This window comes from Chrysemys picta, chromosome 7, assembly GCF_011386835.1.
Source record: "Chrysemys picta bellii isolate R12L10 chromosome 7, ASM1138683v2, whole genome shotgun sequence".
Lineage (NCBI taxonomy): Eukaryota > Metazoa > Chordata > Testudines > Emydidae > Chrysemys > Chrysemys picta.
The window spans coordinates 24,775,248-24,795,650 of NC_088797.1; the positions used below are offsets into that span (position 1 = coordinate 24,775,248).

Genomic DNA, 20,403 nt, shown 5'->3' on the forward strand with positions numbered 1-20,403 from the left:
TATTGTGAAGAAGAAAAGAGATTTTCTTCCTGTCCTGGCCCTAAGGAGTCTTCTTGTGCTGTCTCTGATTCAGGATGGTAACACTTGCCCCCATCATTCCCTCTCTTCATCCTCAAGGCTGGTTCATGGCTGTCAATTTACAGGCCAGGTATTTCCACACAGCTATTCACTTGGTCCCCAGGAAGTAAGGCCCAACCGTTCACAGTAAGGCTCAACCATTATCAATCTCCATGGCCCCAACAGTCTTCACAAAACTCCTAGAAATGGTAGGGGGCACATATAAAGATGAAAGGCCTGCATGTCTACTCATATTGAGACAACTGGCTGATCAGTGACAGATCCTAGCAAAAGATGGTAACAGTTAGTCTCCTCTCCTTGTTTGTCCAACTACACCACCTGGTGAACTATGAAAAATCATCTCTCACCCCAAGGCTAGTTGGCAAAACCATATCTTCTCGAGTACAGGTTCTTGTCCCTGCAATCAATACTGAATGGATTAAGATAAAATCTGGCCATGATAGTATGGACTTGCCTTGGTCTGCTAGGTCACATGTCTGCATGCACATGTGTGACGCTGCTTGCCAGACTTCACCTGTGGCCTCTACAAATCTAAGGTCTGTCCATTCCCTGTTGGGACACTAGATGAACAAGAAAGTTGTGGTTCCACCACACATCATCTCAGAGCTGAGTTGGTGGCTAGCCCCAAGACCATATGTAGAGGGGTACCTTTCTTGCCCCCACCCTCTGACCATGACACAATCATACATGTATCAAGAGCAGGTTAGGGGTTATCTAGACAACCTCCAGATGCAGGGGACCTGGTTCCAGGACGACGTGAGATGTCCTGGAGCTCACAGATTATCAAGGATTCCTGCATGACATTCCTACCTCTTCCTCAAAATTCCACAGTGCAAATCTTGATAGACATCACCTCTATAGTGTACTACCTATACAAACAAGAAGTCACCTGCACATCACCTCTCTGTCAAGAAGATGTCAAGTTATGGACATGTTGTCATCAGCCCAGGCAACAGTGCTGGAAGCAGGGGCCAGGATGGGAGGCCATGGCCTCCCCACTTTTAAAAGTTGGAGGGTCATGCCCCCACTTTTAAACATAGGCATACTTTGTGGGGGAAATGCTGCCAAGTAGCACAGCCCCTGCTGACGCCGGTCCGTGCCTGCCCAGGGTTTTCAGTTGGGGGGGGGGGGGCAGAGCTGTCTTCTGCCCCCTGACTACACCCAGGTTAAAAAAAAGTGGATGGCATGGACCTATAGTGCCCCCCTCCCCGTTTCAGCACCAGTGGCTCCCCCACTTCTACAAAGGTTCCGGAACTCTTGAGCCGAGGATAACCTGGCAGCTCTTCACTTCTCTGGAATCAGCAACAATGAAACAGACATCTTAAGCAAACAATTCATCATGAGCAGAATGGTTTCTGCAGAGGTCCATCATAGAGCTGATATTCAACCAGTGGAAAGTTCCCACTATAGACCTGTTCACCACCAAGGGCAACTTTTGCTCAAGAGGGGGCATGACCCCTGGATCATTACCTGATGCCGTCCTTCTCTCATGGAATTGAGGCCTCCTGTATGCTTTTCCACCAATTCCCCTGATTCTCAGGGTGATAGCCAAGATCAGACAGGACAGAACCACACTTATCTCTGTAGCTTCTTACTGGCCATGGTAGCTTTAGCTGACAGAGCTGTTATAGATGTCTTTTCAACCTTGTATTCCACTCTCTGACTGTCCAAACATGTTTCAGAATCATGGTTAGATGATCGTCCAGACCAAAAGTCACTGCATCTGATGGCCTGGATGTTAGCTGGTTGAATAACCATGTCAGAAACTGCTCATTGCAAGAAATACTTATACAAAGTAGAATGCCATTTGGAAAAAAAACATTACTCCTTGAAATTGAAGAGATTTTTGATATGGGCAGTCCTGCAAAATCCTTGGCTACATATTGCATTAAAAACATTCCTGCCTTTCCTTCAGGTCCATCGTGGTTCACCTTGCAGCAGTTTCAGCTTGTCATATCCTGGTACAGTTATGCTTGCTCTTTTCTCACCCAATGGTATCGAAGTTTCTCAAGGCCTATTACATACTTAGCCACAGGCTAGAGAATCTACTCCAGCATGGGACCCTAATATTGTCCTCCTAAACCTCTTGGATCCTCTCTTTTGAGCCCCTTTCAGAATGCTAATTGCTCTATCTCACCCTCAAGATGGTCCACTGCAAGAGCCATCCCCTGCTGAAGCCAGCAACTTTAGGATTTTTAACTATTGGCACCAATATAAGAACCTTTGGAGCCTGGATTCTAAGAGAATGGTAATGTGTTATGACGTATAGCTTCAGAGAACAAGAATTAACTTTTAATTTTCTTTTTTTCTTTCTTTTTGTTTCAAAGGGCTTTTGGTATATTCTCTTCTGTTAGACCAGTGTAACAGGATAATTTATTTATTCCTTTTTTGAAGAATAATTTGGGCTCCAACAGTGCATGTGATGGGATGGACAAAAATCCCACTTGGGACAAAAAGTGGCACCCTGCCACACAATACCTGTCCGGACAGAAAGCCTGGGTTAAATAAAATTAGAGACTGCAAGCATTGGAGTTGGGCTATCTTGACAGCTTTTGGTCTGAGATGGAGAGGTTATAGCAGATGAACTGAGCAACCCTAAACTAAGAACCTAGGACCAGGCCTGGGGAGAAAGTTAGGACCAAATTTTATTGTTTTTATTGTTAATTTGTCTGTTAATAGGGTTAATGTTTTGACTCTACACAGGGCATGTATATCTATATCTTAGAGTAGGTGGGAAAGATGCCTGCTGACAGTGTTCATTACAAACATCTCCATTTCATCACACAGCATGAGCTAAAGACAGATGAAACACTCCAGACAACAGTAGGGAACATACCATATATTATCTGATATTGTGAGGCTTGTTTAATATTTTCGAATTGTTTCACAGTGCAAAATATGATATTAGAAAAATATAATTTGTGAGAAGTGATATAAATGGTGCATGTCGATAATATAATAAATGTTTTTATTCATTGCCTTTTTCATATTTAAGGTATATAAAAAAGCCGTGAAAAACCTGCTGCCAACACCAGCCAAATCACATTACACATTCAACCTGCGTGACTTTTCACGTGTTGTCCAAGGCTGCTTACTCGTTAAAAAAGAATCAGTTGAAAGCAAGCATACGATGATTCGTCTGTTTGTGCATGAAGTATTTCGAGTATTTTATGACCGTCTTGTGGATGACACTGATAGAGCCTGGTTGTTCAGAATAATGAGAGACATAGTAAAAGACCATTTCAAAGAAGCGTTTGACATTGTTTTTGCACATCTCAGGCAAGGGAACGCACCTGTAAGTAATCACATTTTGCCATTACAAAACAATTTATTTTTTTTATTTTCTGTATCAATGTCTGAATTTTAGCAGTGGCTATTTTATCTCTGTTCTATCTTATCTGTCTTGGTGCCCATCTCTGGTGGAGCATGTTGCATGATTTAAAAAAAAACAACAACAACACACAACCCCACAACCTACAACAAAGATTTTTCTCTTCTTTCCTGCTGGCAAGAGGTAGGCTTAAGGTTTGTACTTTTTGTTACCTGCATTAGTTTAAAAAAATTATGATTATTTCACTTTCAGGGCATTCATAGTATTGAATTATTTAATTTTTTGTGTTTTGCTAGGAAATTATGTTGGAAACCAGAATAAAAAAAATGAATATAGCATGCCTGTCACGGGGATGGGAGGAGGATACCTGGCATTTCAGCACTCTAGGAAATTAATTATTTTTAATCTTTTTGAAAATTTAAGAAAACTGTGATGTGGCTTGTGAAAATTTCTGGACTAGTTTGAATAACCAGATTAGTATGTCACTTTTAAAGGTTGACTGATGCACTTTTAGTTTATGTGACTTTGTATACTTTATATGCTACAGGTCTTGCACACTGAGATTAATTCATAATAATGTCGGTGTAGTTGATTTATATATATATGGAATTCTGTTCCTGTCTATTCTTAAATCTGCATCAGTGGTCTTCCATCTTTAGTTTTCATGCTGATAGGCAGACCAATTACCAGGTCATTTTCTTCTCGGCAAAGCTTCCTCTTGCAACTTATTGAAGCTCTTTAGTTTTCCTTCTACTTCATCCAAGACAAACGCTCCTGCTCCTCATGATGCACACCAAATATTCCTCAAGGCTCTGTTGCAGAAATTGTAATGTTGTCTCTTGTTCTGCTCAGAGAGTGACTGGGGGTTGTCCTGAGCTCCAGTCCTGCTTCTCTTGATAGGGCATAAGGCCGATGGTACTGCAGCCCACCTTCCTCATGGCCCAGACAGGAGCTCTTACTCCAGGCTTCTCTCTCAGCAGATCAGTTCCTCTTGACCCTCATATAATTGGATCACCGGAGGCAAAACTCAGTCAGTGGTCTCCATCTATATAAGCAGCCTCAGCAGCTATTACTCTGATCAGACACGTTGGGGATCTCTCTGCTTTCTGTCATAAAGAACAATTCCTTATTTTTCATAAAGGCACAGCTGTCACACATATTAGTCCCAGGATTCACCCCCAAGCCTGGCTCTGCATTTCATATTTCCCTCCCAAGTTTTGTCCTTATTCAAAGTCCCTTAAAGGATATTTTGGCATAATTTAAGTATTATTTGAACCTTGCAGTTTTATTTGCTTAGGACTTGCCCTTTTAGGTAGATTCTTTATTTGAGATATTCAGGAGTCTAATAATGGAAAGAAAAAGTCCAGTTACACAGAAGCTAGGATGGATCAACTTATACATTAAAACATTGTAACCAGTCTGCAGCATCTCTTCTCCCAGCTTTATCAAAACTTGCAATGAGAAAGACATTGGTACTTCTCCTTGGCCAAAGATTTTTCTTTTTTAGCCCATGATTTGTAAGACGACAAAAACAAATTGAAAGGAATTTACCAACCATTACAACAAGAGGAAATTAGTCTGGATCTTGGTCCATCTGCCGGTAAATGTGATATCTGCAAGAGGAAACTCAATGATGAAGATTTTTGCATGGACTTCTAGAAACCTGATCTACTACATGGGGAAAGTCTCTGTCTTTAGATTTAAAGAAGGGGATGAGGCAGTATCTTTTCTTGGACCAACTTCCATTAGTGAAAAAGACAAGCTTTCAAGCTACACAGAGTTGTTCTTCAGGCCTGTGAAAGGTACTTGGAGTGTCATAGCTAAATATAAGGTGGAATAGATTGTTTAGCATAGTAAATACAAATTCTAAGGGACCGTTCAAGGTGAACATTCTAGTATTTTGGATGATTTTTATTTTATAATTTGTTTTTTCCACTGTTTTTTGCCATTTAATTGATGTGTAGACAAGGAACTTACCTTATGGCTCTAGTTCTTACTTTCTAAGATGGGGAAGAAACCTGTACCTCTATGTTATATCCTGAAAGTTTTGATTATGTTGGTGAATGAGACCATGAATAGCATTTGAATTAATTGTGTTCCAAGAATAAATAAATAAATATTTACTAGAGATAGACATGACCTAATAGTAGGGATTTTGATTTTTTGTTTTAATCAATAAACACCCCAATACAATACGAAAAGAAGTTTATCCAATAAACAACAAAAATGGTTACATATATCAAAGGGCTTGTCTATGTAGATCAGTATTGTGACTAGGAGGTGTGATCTCTAAAGTGAACTAATGTATTGCTCATTAATTAGTCCATGTAGACCCTGTTGGTGAGTACTAAAATTTCCCTAGTGCACTTCAGTGTATCGCTGTATGAAACAGTACTACGTGAAAGTGCACTAGGGAACATTACAAAGAGAATACTCACTACAGTGTATGATATTATAATAAGTAATGTATATAATATACATTACGTATTACAGTATATAAAGAGAAAGCCCTGAAAAAAACACTTTTTTTACATATACATCAAACTCATATATATCTGAAAATAACTCCCCTATAACAGAAGCACTCCCAATTAGGTAATCTAGTCTGTTACCTAAGGTAAAGTATTTCAGCGCCTCTTTTCTATTTTCAGGTATACTTATCTAGTTTTAACTTTATTTTTAAATGTTTTGACTTAGGAAAATGACAATTAAATTTCACTTTGTAATTTACTGATTTTATACCATAGGTAACTGAAGAAGACATGAGAAGTCTGGTATTTGGTGATTACATGAACCCTGACCTTGAAGGAGATGAAAGACTTTATATTGAAATTCCAAGTGTTCAACAGTTCAGTGATGTTGTGGAGCAGTGTTTGGAAGAATATAACCAAACTCACAAAACAAGAATGAACCTTGTAATTTTCAGGTGCACATACTTGGCATTATTAACAGCTTTAGCCAATAAACAACTTGGTAATAATATTCAGTTTTGAGAAGTGCAAAATTTTTACCTGTCTCTTACCGTTCACATGTCTCCACCAAACTGTCACTGATTACATTACCTCTTGGCAGATGCTGGGGGCAATTCAAATGATTTTACTGGGAAGCAAATGCACTGACTTTATTTTTTCTTTTTTGGTGGGGAAAGGGAATAGGTGAGTGAGCAATGATCTTTTCCTTTCATGTCGCTGCTTATTTCTTAAGTTAACTTTTGAAGTAACATTTTTCTTCCCAGGGACCCTTTGCAGGAGCACTCATGTTAGCAATTTAGAAGTGCTGCACTAAGTCCAGATGATGATCTAGCTGTGAAGTGGCTCTCTAACTATTTGTTAGGGGAGAATTCTACCACTTTTGCTTGTGGCCTCTGGACCCTCATTTCACCAGGGAAAGGGATTCCAAGTCTGAGAGGGGCTGCACAGCCATGCCCTACTAATCACAGCTGCAGTTCCTCCTGTGAGGTTCTAGGCTGATCAAACCAAGCCACTGGTCTCCTAGTGACCAAGCACAGAGAAAAATATCCTGAACTGGCTTTTCAGGATAAGTCAGAATTTGCTTTCTTTGAGATGATTGAACTTTTTTGAAACCAATTTAAATGGTGTCCCCCTTCATCTTCTTGAATGAGTTTTATGCTTCCTTAGGAAGGAATTCTTACCCCTCTCCCAGCCAAGGTTGAAAGCAAGACTCTTACTTTTGGGGGCCTTCCTCTTCCTCTCCTTTCTGACACACTGTTCAAAGATGAGGATGGGAAAATAGCTTTTTTGCTGCTCCAGTGCACTAACTTCCATTCAGTCATCTCCAGATGCCACCCTCTAAAGAAATTGCTCAATTCTGTGTTTCCCAAAATCAGCAACAAAATATATTTTGAAGGGGGAAAACATTGACCTATCCCATGTATTCTTTCCTATTCTGTTCATACTATTGATATTTCCCAAAAGTTAGGACTAATGGAGCTGCTGTGCTTTAGAATTGGCAATTTCCTTATCTGTTGATTTCTTCTTTTAGATTGACATCTCCATCAGTCCAAGCCCACTAATTCCTAAAGCTTATATTTAGTGATCGGGTGATGTGTATATAGTTGTCACAACAGTTATGAAAGATTGGTTTATTGGCTACGTATAGAGCTTTGGAGGTACTCTTCTGGGCAGGAAGTTGGGCAGACTACTCATTTCCCAGACTTATTGACAGAAAGTAAAAATACTAGCTTAGAAAAATAGAAAACATTTCTAAATGTACTTTGTCACTTGTTGTCAAGATGTTTAATCTGTTTCATTGTCAGGTACGTGTTGGAACATTTGTCTCGGATAAGTCGTATTCTGAAGCAGTCAGGTGGCAATGCCTTACTGGTTGGAATGGGAGGGAGTGGACGTCAGTCTTTGACCCGTTTGGCTACAGCCATGGCAAAAATGTATATTTTTCAGCCAGAGATCTCTAAGAGCTATGGCATGAATGAGTGGAGAGAAGATCTGAAGGTGAGTATTAACATCATGGGCGGCGGGTATGATAGGTAAAGGGAGGCGTTGCCTGCCCTAGCACAGCCATCCCTGCCACCCGACACTTAGGCTCTGGTGCCCCCACCCTCCCGCCTCTTCTCCTCCCTGCTCTGACCCTTCCCTGAGGCTCCCATGGCTTGCTGCTGCTGCTGCCTGGGATGAATCTTCCTCCTCTCCTCTCCTCCACCCCATCCCCTTCCCCCCTTGCATGTCCCCACAGCTGCCGGCCACATCTCTCCTCACCCCTCCTACCCGCGGGGCGCGGATGTGTGTGAGAATGCGAGTGAGGAGTCAGTGGCAGATGCGGGGGGGTGGGGAGGGGTGAGTGGAGGGGATCCCTGAGTAACTTTACACAGTTAAAAGAACAGGAGTACTTGTGGCACCTTAGAGACAAACAAATGTGTTAGTCTCTAAGGTGCCATAAGTACTCCTGTTCTTTTTGCGGATACAGACTAACACGGCTGCTACTCTGAAACCTTTACACAGTTAAAAAGCCTTCCATAGACCTAGTAGCAGAGATCACTGCAACTGTTAAAGAGCCATTGAAGTAGTAATGAAGCCATTTAACAGGCATTTGCCAACACCCAGGAAGCCTTTGGCCACATTCAGCTGGGTTTTATATTGTAGGAAAATGTGTTATTGGGGTTAAAAATAGTTTCCAAATGACAACCCCTCAGTTATTCTCTGTACCCAGAGGGAGTAACTGCTACCTTGGCTCACGGAGGAGCTGACATAGCCAGTGAGTTTATTTCTTGATCTAGTCATTTTATTCAAACCCAGTTTAAACGAGTCTGTCAGGGAATTTTGTGTAAGAAAGGTGATTAAACTACTGCCTTAATGCAGGCTATCAATGACAACCACTTTTTCAAAATGAGAATTAGGCTTGTGCAGGTTGGTGTAGGTAGCCTGGTTTTTCACCTCTCTCTATAGAGCATACACAGAACTCCCTGCCACGCAGAGGAGAATCTGTCTGGCAATTGAGCTATACCTGTTGCCTGTTCAGTTCCCTTGGGGAATGTTATTAGTGCTTTAAGGTGAAAAGGAGAGAGGGTTTCATGGGGCGGGGGGGTGGGGGGGACAGCAGCAGGGTGAGGAGGAGAGCCAGCTGCACAGCAGGTGGTGGTGGGGGTCTCCTGGTGGGCAGGGAAAGGGTCTGGCAGGGGAGGCGAGGGGGCAAGCAGCAGGTGGGTGAGCGGGGGGGGGGGGGGGATCTTGATAGGGTGAAGAGGTGAGTGGTGAGTCAGCGGTGGGTGGGGGTGAGGCCTGGGGCAGAACAGGGGTGGAGTGTGGGCGAGGTTGTGGGTGGAAGAGGCAGGACAAGGAGCTCACCTCCCCCACAGTAAGTTTCACGCACCGCCCATAATTAACATGCATGTGTTTTGGTTTTAATTTTCAAGAAGGATGTTCTAGAGTGTACCGTACTTTCAATCAACTTAAAGTTAATTTTTTGACTCTTATAGAACCTTCTGAAGAGTGCAGGCATGAAGGGCTTGAAAACTGTGTTTATAATCACAGACACACAGATTAAAGAAGAAGCTTTCTTGGAAGATATTGACAGTGTTCTCAATACTGGAGAAGTACCCAATCTTTTCGCAGCAGATGAAAAACAAGACATTATGGAGGTATCCTTATAAAATGGCTATATTTCTCTTAAAATGTAATCTCTCTTATTTTCATTGTGGTTTGACAATAAATAGTAAAAATTTAAAATTTAAAAATTTAAAAGGGGAACCATATGTTAACTTGCCCCAGCAACACAATTTTAAAGCAAAACTGCAGAATTTTTGCATCAAGGATTTTACAATTTTACCGTTGTTAAAGTGTATTTGGATATGTACAGTTCATTTAATGACTTTTACTGGATCTTGTGTAATCTTGTTTTTGCAAGATCTTCTTATAAATTGTGTTAACTTGTTTATAAAATGGGATGGTTGATACATCCTGCATCTGGTACAAACTTTAATTCTGACCTCATGCTTTCCTCACAAATACATAACACACTGTACACATAACTTGTGCTTATATGCCAACCCTCAATATTTGCTAATGTTGCTGAGCTTGTAATGATGGTTCTGCCCTTTTTCTTATTACTTGGAGAAAGAAATAAGTTCTCTGGGACTATGTAGTCAGTCTCTGTCAGTAGAAGCTTCTTGTGTGGGCATTAGGGCATGGTTAAATGTCCCATAACTAGGCATTTCCTTGGCTTTAGGGCTTGCTTGGGAGGGGGGGGGAAATGTCACATTTAACCTACCTCAATCCCTTTTAAACAAAGGTAGGATGATGTCGTTTGGTGGTGTATGTTTATTGTTGGTGTTTGGGGGGGGGGAGGGAGGGTTGTTTTGTTTGTGGAATACCATAATAAAAGCACAATTCACTTTTTCACTGCACACCTGCAGCTCACATGGAAATCAGCGGCAAGTGCACTAGTATATCCAAGGCCAGAAATGGGCAGAAAATTTATGTCATCAATTATATCTTCCCAGAACAGGGTTAGACTTATATTTTCAGAATAGTGTTCACTCATTTTGGGTGCTTAGCACTTCCAAAAATCGGGGCTTAGGTTTCATAAGTTGGACATTCAAAATTAGTGTAGTATTTTGAAAATCTAGGTCTTAATCTTTTCACATATCCATGGCATGTCAACTAACGAACCATCATGGTGTTACATTTCCAAAACTCATGGAAGTTGGTATATAGTACATGCACAAATGTGTTTATTTAATTAGTTATGTTATTTGATACATTTTCTTTTATTTTTTTCTTTCATTGTGGTTTGATAATAAATATACTGAGAGCAGCATTCCATATATTTTGCAAAGAAGTTAGATTATATGATGATTTAAATTGGTTGGATTTTTAAGGCATTATCTTTTCATTTTAACCAAGTATTTATTAAAGATGATTGGCTTCGGATAGTTCTGTTTCAATTTCATAGTTCTTTTGAACATATTCTTTAATTTCAAATAATTTTCTTTCCATGTAGCATTTAAATTTGGTAATTATTCTGCAGCATGTCAGTTGAGATAAACTCATTCATTATTCATGAAAATATGTTCCATCAAAATAATTCTATCACCAATCTATCTTTCCACTTTATAGATTTCTAAAAAATAATTGCTAGGTTATGTGAAATAGTCATATTTTGTGGAAAAAACTTTTGAATTTTAGTGAAACGGATGATCTGTTTTTTGCGGATTGTTAGTTAATTGAGATCAGTATTTATTGTAATGAAAGAACAGTAGAGAGTAATGGGGTAGACGCTTCATATATTCAGAACATAAGGTTTCTTCTTCTAAGAAAAGTTTTTGTAAGTGATTAAATGTGAAATGTTTGTTTATCTGGAAATTTGAATCCTTCTCTACCTGTAGGTAAATACTGCACATCTTTTTAATTGATTGTTTTGACTATCGCTTTCAAAAATGCTTCCAGTAAGTTTGTTTATTTTTATGAAATGTAGTTTAAGGAGGTTGCGGTGGTGTATGGCACTTAAAATGTAAATTAGAGGTTGAAGAACATTTATTTTTATGATAGTGACTTTCCTCACAATGAGGGTAATAATTTGTACCTTTTAATTTATATTAATAATTGATATCTTTTAAAATGTTTTTTGTAAGTGATTGAAGATTGATTTTAATTGTCTTATTGTTGTGTTACTAAAAAAGGCTAAGATACTTTATTGTCTAAAGAGGTTCCATTTCAAATTCTCATTTTCAGAATGTGATTTATAACCTCCCCATAACGAGAAGGTCACTTATTAACCAGTTTACTCTTTATCCTAATCTAGAATACTAGATTGGTCAAACCAGCAGGAAATTATTTCTAGAATAGTGGTGGAAGAGTTGCAGATAAATACTAGTGTAGCACCCACAAATATAATTTGCTTATTGTTCTGTTTTTCTAATTTTGTTCTGTTTATTAGCAGATTTTGTCTTATTTTACCTATACTACATTTTTAGATCATGTGATGTCAAAAAAGGATGATTTAAATCATTTTGAAATACAGTATTTAGTGACAGGTTATTAATCAATGGCTTCTCCTTCCACCCCCCCCCCCCATTATTCTCTAGGGTGTTCGTGCAATAGCTCAAGCTGGCAGTAAACACGATGAACTCAGTCCCCTGGCCTTGTTTGCCTACTTTGTGAACCGCTGCAAAGAAAATCTCCACGTTGTGGTAGCGTTCAGCCCAATCGGAGATGCTTTCCGCAATCGTCTGAGACAATTCCCTTCTCTCATCAACTGTTGTACTATTGACTGGTTCCAGGTTTGTGAAAATATGTTGCTGCCTCAACAAATATGGTTTCAGTTTTCTAATACCTGTATTTTCATACCCCATTATGTTTCCCTTTTACCTTCTAACGAGCAGGGCTCATTCTCTCTCAAAATATTTAAAATATAACAAGTCATCCTCAGTCATATTTTTGAGAAACTATTTGATATTTCTTCCTGTTACATGTAAAGCTGAAAAATATTTTAAAAAAATTAGAATGTCTAGATGCAAAATATTGTAGGTACTGACCAGTTTCAACATGGTTATACCTAATGTTACTCTGTCATCAACAACTTGCTCTCTAATGATGCTTTATTCCTTCATTTGCTGATTATTGTGTTTTGTTTAATCAGATAATATATGAGGTGCTGTGTCTCAAGGCATTTAAGATTTTAAAATAGTTGTTCACATCTGAATCTTGTTACCAATATAACAGTGTATAATTAACCTAGATGTTTTTGTTAACAAAATCAGTTGGGTGAAAAAGTAATATATGTTCATAATTTCTGCTGCCAGTTTACAGAATCAACAAGTTGGAAGCAAAGGTGAAAGCAATTTGGAATGGTTGACAAGTGTTAGGGAGATTTCCTGTTGTGATGGTGCTCAGTATTTTCCTGTGCTGCTGGGAAAAACTGAAGATAGAGGTTCCTTAGCAGAACTAAAACCTGGATAATGACTTTTAATTGATAAAAGGCCACATTCCTTACAAATGGTGTTATCAGCAATTAAACTACAGCTAGATCTATTGATTAGCCACCAGCAAGCCATTTCTTGAGACACATTGTGTTGGACCCATTAAAGAAATTGCTTGTTCCATAATGTAAAAATTATGCCTTTGCACAAATTATGAGTGGTAACACATACATTTTATGTCCTCTCTCTGCCTTTTTTTTCAGCCATGGCCTGAAGATGCCCTTGAACGTGTGGCTAATAAATTCTTAGAAACACTTCAGCTCACAGACAACGAACGGCAAGAAGTGGTGCCCATCTGTAAACACTTCCATACTTCTGTTTTGTCACTCTCTGAAAAGTTAGTTTTGTATATTTTTTAAAAACGGGGTAATATTTTATATAAATAAAGGTATAAGGAGGATAAGATGAGACTTTTTATGCTGTCAAAAGTGGTAAAATGAAGAATAATCTAAAATTAAAAATAATACGTTAGAGAACATTCGTTAACAATTAAGGCAATTAGGTGATGGACTACATTATTTGGTAAGATAGTTTAGTCACCATCATTACTGATGATTTCTGTATTGTGAATTTGTAAATTTGAAGAACTGTGCAAGTTTAGAACATGTTTGTGTGACATTTTTATTCTTAAAACAAATGGATCATTCCTGTTAGTTGTCACACTTCTTATTTTCCATCCCTTTTATGTTCCATTAATGGTAGTTAGAAAGATTATCTTTCTTTTCCATAGATTCTTGGAAACCCTGAGACGACATAATTATGTAACTCCTACTTCTTATCTTGAACTTATTGCTGCCTTCCAGCAACTTTTAACTCAAAAACGGGATACTGTGATGAAAGCCAAAAAGGGCTATACTAATGGACTAGATAAACTAGCTTTTGCGGAATCTCAGGTGAGTAGATGCACATGTTAGAACAGGCAGAAATTGAACTCAGAAACAGTTCTATAGAGACAAGCCAAAAGCAGAACCTCAAATCAAAAACCTTAAAATTTCCAGGGTGGGAGCTAGATTCCAATCCCTACATCTGAAACAACCCCTATGGTTTTGGTTTTGGATTAAAAAGTGGTCTGTCTCATTCACCAACAAAAGTTGGTCCAGTAAAAGATATTACCTCACCCACCTTCTCTCTCTAAAAATAGCAGAGAATTTATTTTTCAGTTTTGGCTCAGATGTAGCCAAAACCTCATCAGAATAGCTATTCATGTGAGATTTGGTGCCAGAATATCAGAAGTGGCATGAAAACAGGAGCTCTTATAAGATTTTCACAATTCAGGATATATTTTGGGCAGAAATCTCAGGGCTTGTCTACACAGGGGGTTTAGTCCACAGTGAGTAGACATGTGCCAGATAATGCACAACATGCAGACTGCATGAATATTGTGCATATGGGACGGTTGTACCCTTTTTCAATTTAAATCATTGTGTACATACATGGCTGGGGCTTGCTGCATACTGTGTGGCATTCTTGGAGGGTATCCCTTGGTCCTTTGTTTTGCTGTTAAGTTGTGTATTTTCAGGGATTTTTCTCGCTGTACATTGTGGGATGCATAGTGGAAGCCAGTGACATTTTGGGGCTTGGGTTCAAATTTTAAAAAATCCCATGATTCTGCTCCCTCTGTCCCATGCTTCCTCTCTTTCTGGATGGGCTAGCACCATTTTCAGATTGCTGTCAGTGAGCATGGAACCAACAATGCTCCGCTCCACTATTCTGGCAACTCCAAATACTCAGAGGCTGTTTGAGCTGCATTTTAGCTCTCTGAGCAGGGTGGTTTCATTTTAGACTTCGCCAGCTGCATCACCAAGCAGATGATGTGGCTGCAGCAGTGGGTCCTCCAGCTGCAGCAGCTTCAGGAGCAGCAGACGGAGGATGATGAGGATGACACCAAGCCACTGCTACTACTGGAGCTATTTCTGGGCTTGGGAAACCAGCTTGTTCTCCACACCTGGGATGACCAGCAGTGATGAAGGCAGCCTATTTTGAGATCTGGGCTGAAGTAGCCTTAGAGTTGCAATGGCAGCATACCAACATGCTGTGCCCATACCTGTTGAGAAGCAGGTTGCCAATGCCATCGGAAGCTGGCCACTCACAAATGTCATTTATCTGTAACCAACCTATTAGGTGTAGGGAGACTGACTGCTGATGCGATTGTTATGCAGATGTGCGATGCCATGCATAAAGAACTGTTGCACGGGCACCAGGTTATAAAGCTTGGTAATGCTCAGGACATAGATGGCTTTGCATGCTTGGGTTTCCATACTGTATTGGAGCAGTTGATGGGACCGGTATGCCCCCTGTACCAGAGCTCAGAGTTTATAAACAGAAAGGGGTATTTCTGCCTGGTGTGCCAAGGACTGGTTGATCACTGTGGCAGGCTTATTAACATAAATATAGGGTAATCTGGAAGGGTCCACAGTAGCAGGATCTTTCAGAATGCAGTCCTTAATGGAGGAAGGACAGTTTGCATCCAAGCTCACTATGGATATTATTGGTGTGGAGATTGTTTCAACTATCTGGGGAGAGACCCAGCTTATTCTCTATTTTCCTGGTTAATGAAGCCATTCACAGGTCACTTGGACAGTAGGAAGTAACTGTTTAACTATTATGTCAGTAGTTGTGGAATGGTAGTGAAGTGTACATTGGGCTGTCTGAAAGAAAGGTGGTGCTGTTTGTGGAATAGGTGGGAAGCTGCAGGAAAAAACTTGCCTAAGATTATAGCTGCATGTTGTATTTTTCACTATATTTGTGAAATTAAGGGAGAAAGTCTTAATGGTGGGTGGGAGGCTGAGGCTTGGCTTAGCTTGTTCAGCTGTTTGAGCAGCCAGCAAGGCATGCAGTAGAAAATGGGAACAGACTGAACAATACTGTCAGGGATACCTATTGCTGTTACTTTGAATCTGAGGCCTGAAAATGTGCAGCTATACATCTAGTTGTTATCCTGGGGGGCAGGAGAGGGAATGGATTGTGAGCACTGCAGTTTCTTTTATGGGTGGTAGAAGTGGCACATTGTGCCACTCCTTATTTTATCTTGTGTCTGTACCTTTTTCATCGTCGTCATCTACTAGCCTTACTTCCTTTTGTATGTGGTCAGCTCTTCAAGTCCTCCTCCTTCATTCCAGTCTCTTTTGAAGAAGTTCCTCAGAAACTCTGCAGCAAATTAAATCCTTTTGTGCAACATCCATCCATCTAGTTTTGGGTTTTCCAACCATTCTCTTACCCTCCACTTTCTGAGTTTAACACCCTGTTTCCTTTATAGTCTTCCAATCTACTTCTCGTGTGCCCAAATCATCCTGGATTTCCTCAGCTTTTCTATAGTTGGTACCATCTTCACACTTCCCCTAATTCATTTGTTCTGAAGATGATCCATCTTTATAACTCTGAGCATCCATCTTAACATTTTCATTTCTACTGTATTCAATATCTACTCCTGTCTCTTCCTCAGTGCCCAGCATTCTGAGCCATATAAAAGTGCAGGCCTAATTACTATCTTGTAGATCCTATTTTTCAATTTGAAAGGCATTCTCCTGTTGCAGATCATTCCACTCACTTCTCTCCACTCAGTCCATTCCTTCCCTGTTTGGCATATAAGTTTGTAGCTGAGTTGACCATTATCGTGTACTGTTGAACCTGTGTACATGGATTTCTGTACCTTTGGTAGTGGCTTACCTTGCAGGAAGACAAATCTACAGACCAAATATTGTGTTTTATTTCTGCATATTTTCAGGCCATTTCTTTCTACTACTAAACTCCATCTCTCTATATCTTTTTCCACTTCCCCTTTACTCTCCCTCATGAGCCCTACATAATCTGCAGAAAGCATGCACCAGGGTGCTACTGTCTGGATTGAGCACTAACATGAACAAACTTGGAGCTGAGCCTTGATGAACTTCAACTCTTACTAGAAACTGTTCTGTTTCTCCAAATGTGCTTCTAACTGTTGTAACAGCACCTTTGTGCTGTGCCAGTACCTTTATTCCAGAAGCTGGGAATGGGTGACAGGGTATGGATCACTTGGTGATTACCTGTTCTGTTCATTCCTTCTGGGGCACCTGGCATTGGCCACTGTCAGAAGACAGGATACTGGGCTAGATGGACCTTTGGTCTGACCCAATGTGGCCGTTTGTATGTTCTTATATTTATACTTTTGTGAAAACCTATGAGTTACATATAAGTTTACAGATTTTCTGTGTAACATTGATTGCTGATTCTTTATGAATGAGTTTAACTATTTTTTTATTAAACAACAATTTATTATATAACAACAGAAATAAACCTTTACTTAAAACAAAAATGAAACACAACTTTAAAATAACTATAAAAATAAACTCCAGTGTAGTGGAGGGCAGAACACAACAATATGGAGAGGCTCCAATTAACAAGCAAGTATATGCTGTACCTCTGCCTCTCCTTGTTCTTGGGCCTTCTGCTGTTGAGTGTTGGGGCTCAAAGTTATCAGAGGCATTAGATGGCTTGAAAGAGGTGGGTTTTCAGGTGCAATTGTTGTTACTGCCTTGACATTGGGCCGAGGAGAGGAATGGCCTCGGGGCAGGGCTGTGGGGGTACAGTAGGGGAACATAAGCTGTTATTCCCAGTACCCTGTATTGTCCTCGGCCTATAGAATATGGCAGGATCCTGGTTGAGGGCAGTGGATTTTCTATTTGCCCGCTAGCAGCGTGCTCTTCAGCAGAGTATTTGGAATCAGTATTGTCTCCAGGAGTTGTCTCTGTATCTCCCTGTCTTTCTCTACTATGTTGTTTGCAATGGCAGTGCTGTCCCTGCCACTGCGATGCTATCTCTGGCCACTTCGGTGCAGTTTTTGGAAAAATCCCTGTCTTTTTCCTTCTCTGACCTCAAATACTATCTCTCAGTTGTTTTCAGTCTGTGGTCAGGTCTGTGAACATTTCATCCTGAGTTTTCCATTTCTTCCCCCTCAAGTTAGCCAGCTTCTCAGCTGCTAATAAAGGCCCTGTTGTCCTTGAGAGTCTGGCAGCCAGCTGCAGATGCCATGGCTGGGGGACTAGGAGAGAAAACCATGCTATTATTGTTCATATTCCAGAGAGACAATGATAGCATTTGTATATGTATTTCTGATTTCCCCTCCCTGAGTTTCATCACAGTCTTGGGTGATCTCAGAGATGGTAAGTGCTGTATGCATGAGGAGGGATAGATTGGGATTTTCGGCTGTGCTGCTGGTGTGCCTTGGAGACTGTGAGAGGGGTTGGGAATTATGTTCCTGGTTTGGCTTTTCAGTTTCGCTGTGGCCTGGAGGTGCTTATGTGGTGTCAGAGGGATTAGTGTGTGGGGCATATGGGGGCAAGATGGGTACTAATCTCCTCTACATCCCCTTTAGGCCTGACCGTCTAAGACATTATGCTGAGTTGGATGACTAGGAGGTAGAGAATGGCCTTATTCAAAAAGGCAAAGGGCAGACCAGCAAGATAGGTAGAGCTCTGCAAATCCACGGGCATCCACTTTATATCCATAGACCATTTCTGCAGATACCAGTACAGATGCAGATACAAATTTTGTATCTGCGCAGGGGTCTGATGGTAAGAGTGGGTGGGCAGCTGTGAGGAACCGCGGCATGGATCCTCCACCTGCCCTGGGCGGAAAGCCTGTGGGGCAGGGACAGGGCCTGGGGGCTGCTCAGGCCCCACACCCAGGGCAGGTGGAGGGTCTGCTGCGGCTCCCCACAGCTGCCCACCTGGCCCTTACCGTGGCTAGGCTGCAGCTCCAAGACATCCCCTTGGAAGGAGCCGGATCAGGGAGAGCTGCGCTGGCAGCTGTGGGGAGCCTGGGTCCCTCCACTGCCCTGGGTGGGGGGCTGCGACACTGGGTGTGGGGCTGCTCAGGCCCCGGGTTCAGGGCAGGTGGAGGGTCCGTTGCGGCTCCCCACAGCTGCCAGCATGTCTCCCCGACTGGACTCCATGTGTGTGTGCCTTGGAGCCTCAGTCCAGCCTCCGGTGTCAAGCTCTACAAATCCACGGATAATTTTTGCGGATTGCGGATAGGATGCAGATACACATTTGTGTGTCCGTGCAGGGCTCTAAAGATATACTGTGAAGTTATTCACCAACATGGTCTCCCCGGAAGAGCTGCAAGTGTGGAAGGGAATTGTGAGCTATACCGGGGCAGTAACCATGCTGCTATCCTGCATAGTGTGCAGCCCAAAACTGAGCAATTTCTCAGTCCTAGTATCCACTTAGTCTCCTCTGCAGCAGACATGCTGAAATTGCAGCGAAAACTAGATAGGGTTCTGTGATGATTATTTGAAGCATTAACTGCTCCCATCGTTTTTCTGTGTAAGCCTGTGAAAAGCCATTAAGAACAGTATGGCTGTGCTATCCCTAAGGTAAACTTCTTTTCTTGTATGAATGCATGTTACAGAGCATTTATACCTCAGCAGGGAGGCCATCTTAAAAATATGTATGGGGGTTAGAGGGGGTAACTGGATGGAGAGAATGGGCTGAGGGAGGGAGGGAAGGAAGTAGAGACTGGAGACTTGGAATGGCTCCTCTCTTACATCTGTCAAAAATGTCAGTGGCCATGGGGCACCCAGAACAGATATTTACATGCCAAGGTTCCCTCCATAGGATCTACCTCTTCAGCCCCAGCCTAGGTTTCTGACTGGGAATCAGGCTCGCTTCCTACAGGGTAGCCTTCAAGGTCCTGAGTCCTGAACACATCATGGCTTTCCGGGGTCTGCCCTCCTTGTGTTCCTCTTCTGACGACTCTTGCTGCTTGTCCCCAGGGTGGGCAGCAGGGTCCACAACCTCCTTGGGTTGAGTAATGGAGTAATTGCTCAAAATCCTGTCCAGCTCCTCCAAAAATGGACAGGTAATATTTCTGCAGTGAGACATTTTCTGGTATCCCTGACTTTAATGTAGGCCATTGTGAACTGTTTCTTCTTTATCTGGCATTGGTCAGCATTCTGGTTGTGACCCCACATGGAGATCTGCTCAGCAATGTCCACAAAAATATCTTTATTCCAGTGTCTGTCCACAAGAGTTTGCTGTACTGACGGGTTGAGATCAAGGGTCTCAACACACTCCAAGTGGCTGCTTGAGGCTTATTATAAGGCTTCTGGAGTGATAGTCCAATAGGAGTTGTGTGGGCAAATAGCTTAATTAGTTTTAAGAGCGAGCTGGACAAATTTATGAGTGCGATTGTATGGTAGGGCAGGGCTCAACTGTCCTGGGATTCATTTCTGGTTTATGTCTTATGTTCCCAGGTTCTTGTCACCAATGTTCTAGCCTGTTTTCAGGGAATATAACAAGTTTTTATGGGGTTCTTTTAAATATATTACCCATATTTGATTTTATACTGTATTTAAATGTTAAACTTTCTACTTATTATTGCTATATTTTTAGCATCAGCATTTACTGCTACTGTGATAATTTTATAAGGAAATGTCCATCTAGGTTGGTGAAATGAAGCAAGAGCTAGTTGATCTGCAACCCAAACTGGAGGCGGCTAAAGTGGATAATGCAAATATGATGAAGGTAGAGTTAAGCAAATATATTGTTCAATGATGAAATACATA

At 41.1% G+C, this 20,403-nt stretch overlaps 1 protein-coding gene across 3 annotated transcripts in view; it reads left to right on the forward strand.

The window, feature by feature from the left end:
• Nucleotides 1–20,403, forward strand: part of DNAH12 (dynein axonemal heavy chain 12) — a 181,279-nt gene that overhangs the window by 104,894 nt on the left and 55,982 nt on the right. For all 3 annotated transcript variants that reach the window (XM_065550977.1, XM_065550978.1, XM_065550979.1), the window contains exons 41-48: nucleotides 3,074–3,373; nucleotides 6,157–6,335; nucleotides 7,686–7,878; nucleotides 9,360–9,521; nucleotides 11,967–12,161; nucleotides 13,064–13,197; nucleotides 13,591–13,753; nucleotides 20,282–20,362. In XM_065550977.1, the coding sequence (XP_065407049.1) occupies nucleotides 3,074–3,373; nucleotides 6,157–6,335; nucleotides 7,686–7,878; nucleotides 9,360–9,521; nucleotides 11,967–12,161; nucleotides 13,064–13,197; nucleotides 13,591–13,753; nucleotides 20,282–20,362 (1,407 nt within the window). The remainder of the gene's footprint in view (nucleotides 1–3,073; nucleotides 3,374–6,156; nucleotides 6,336–7,685; nucleotides 7,879–9,359; nucleotides 9,522–11,966; nucleotides 12,162–13,063; nucleotides 13,198–13,590; nucleotides 13,754–20,281; nucleotides 20,363–20,403) is intronic.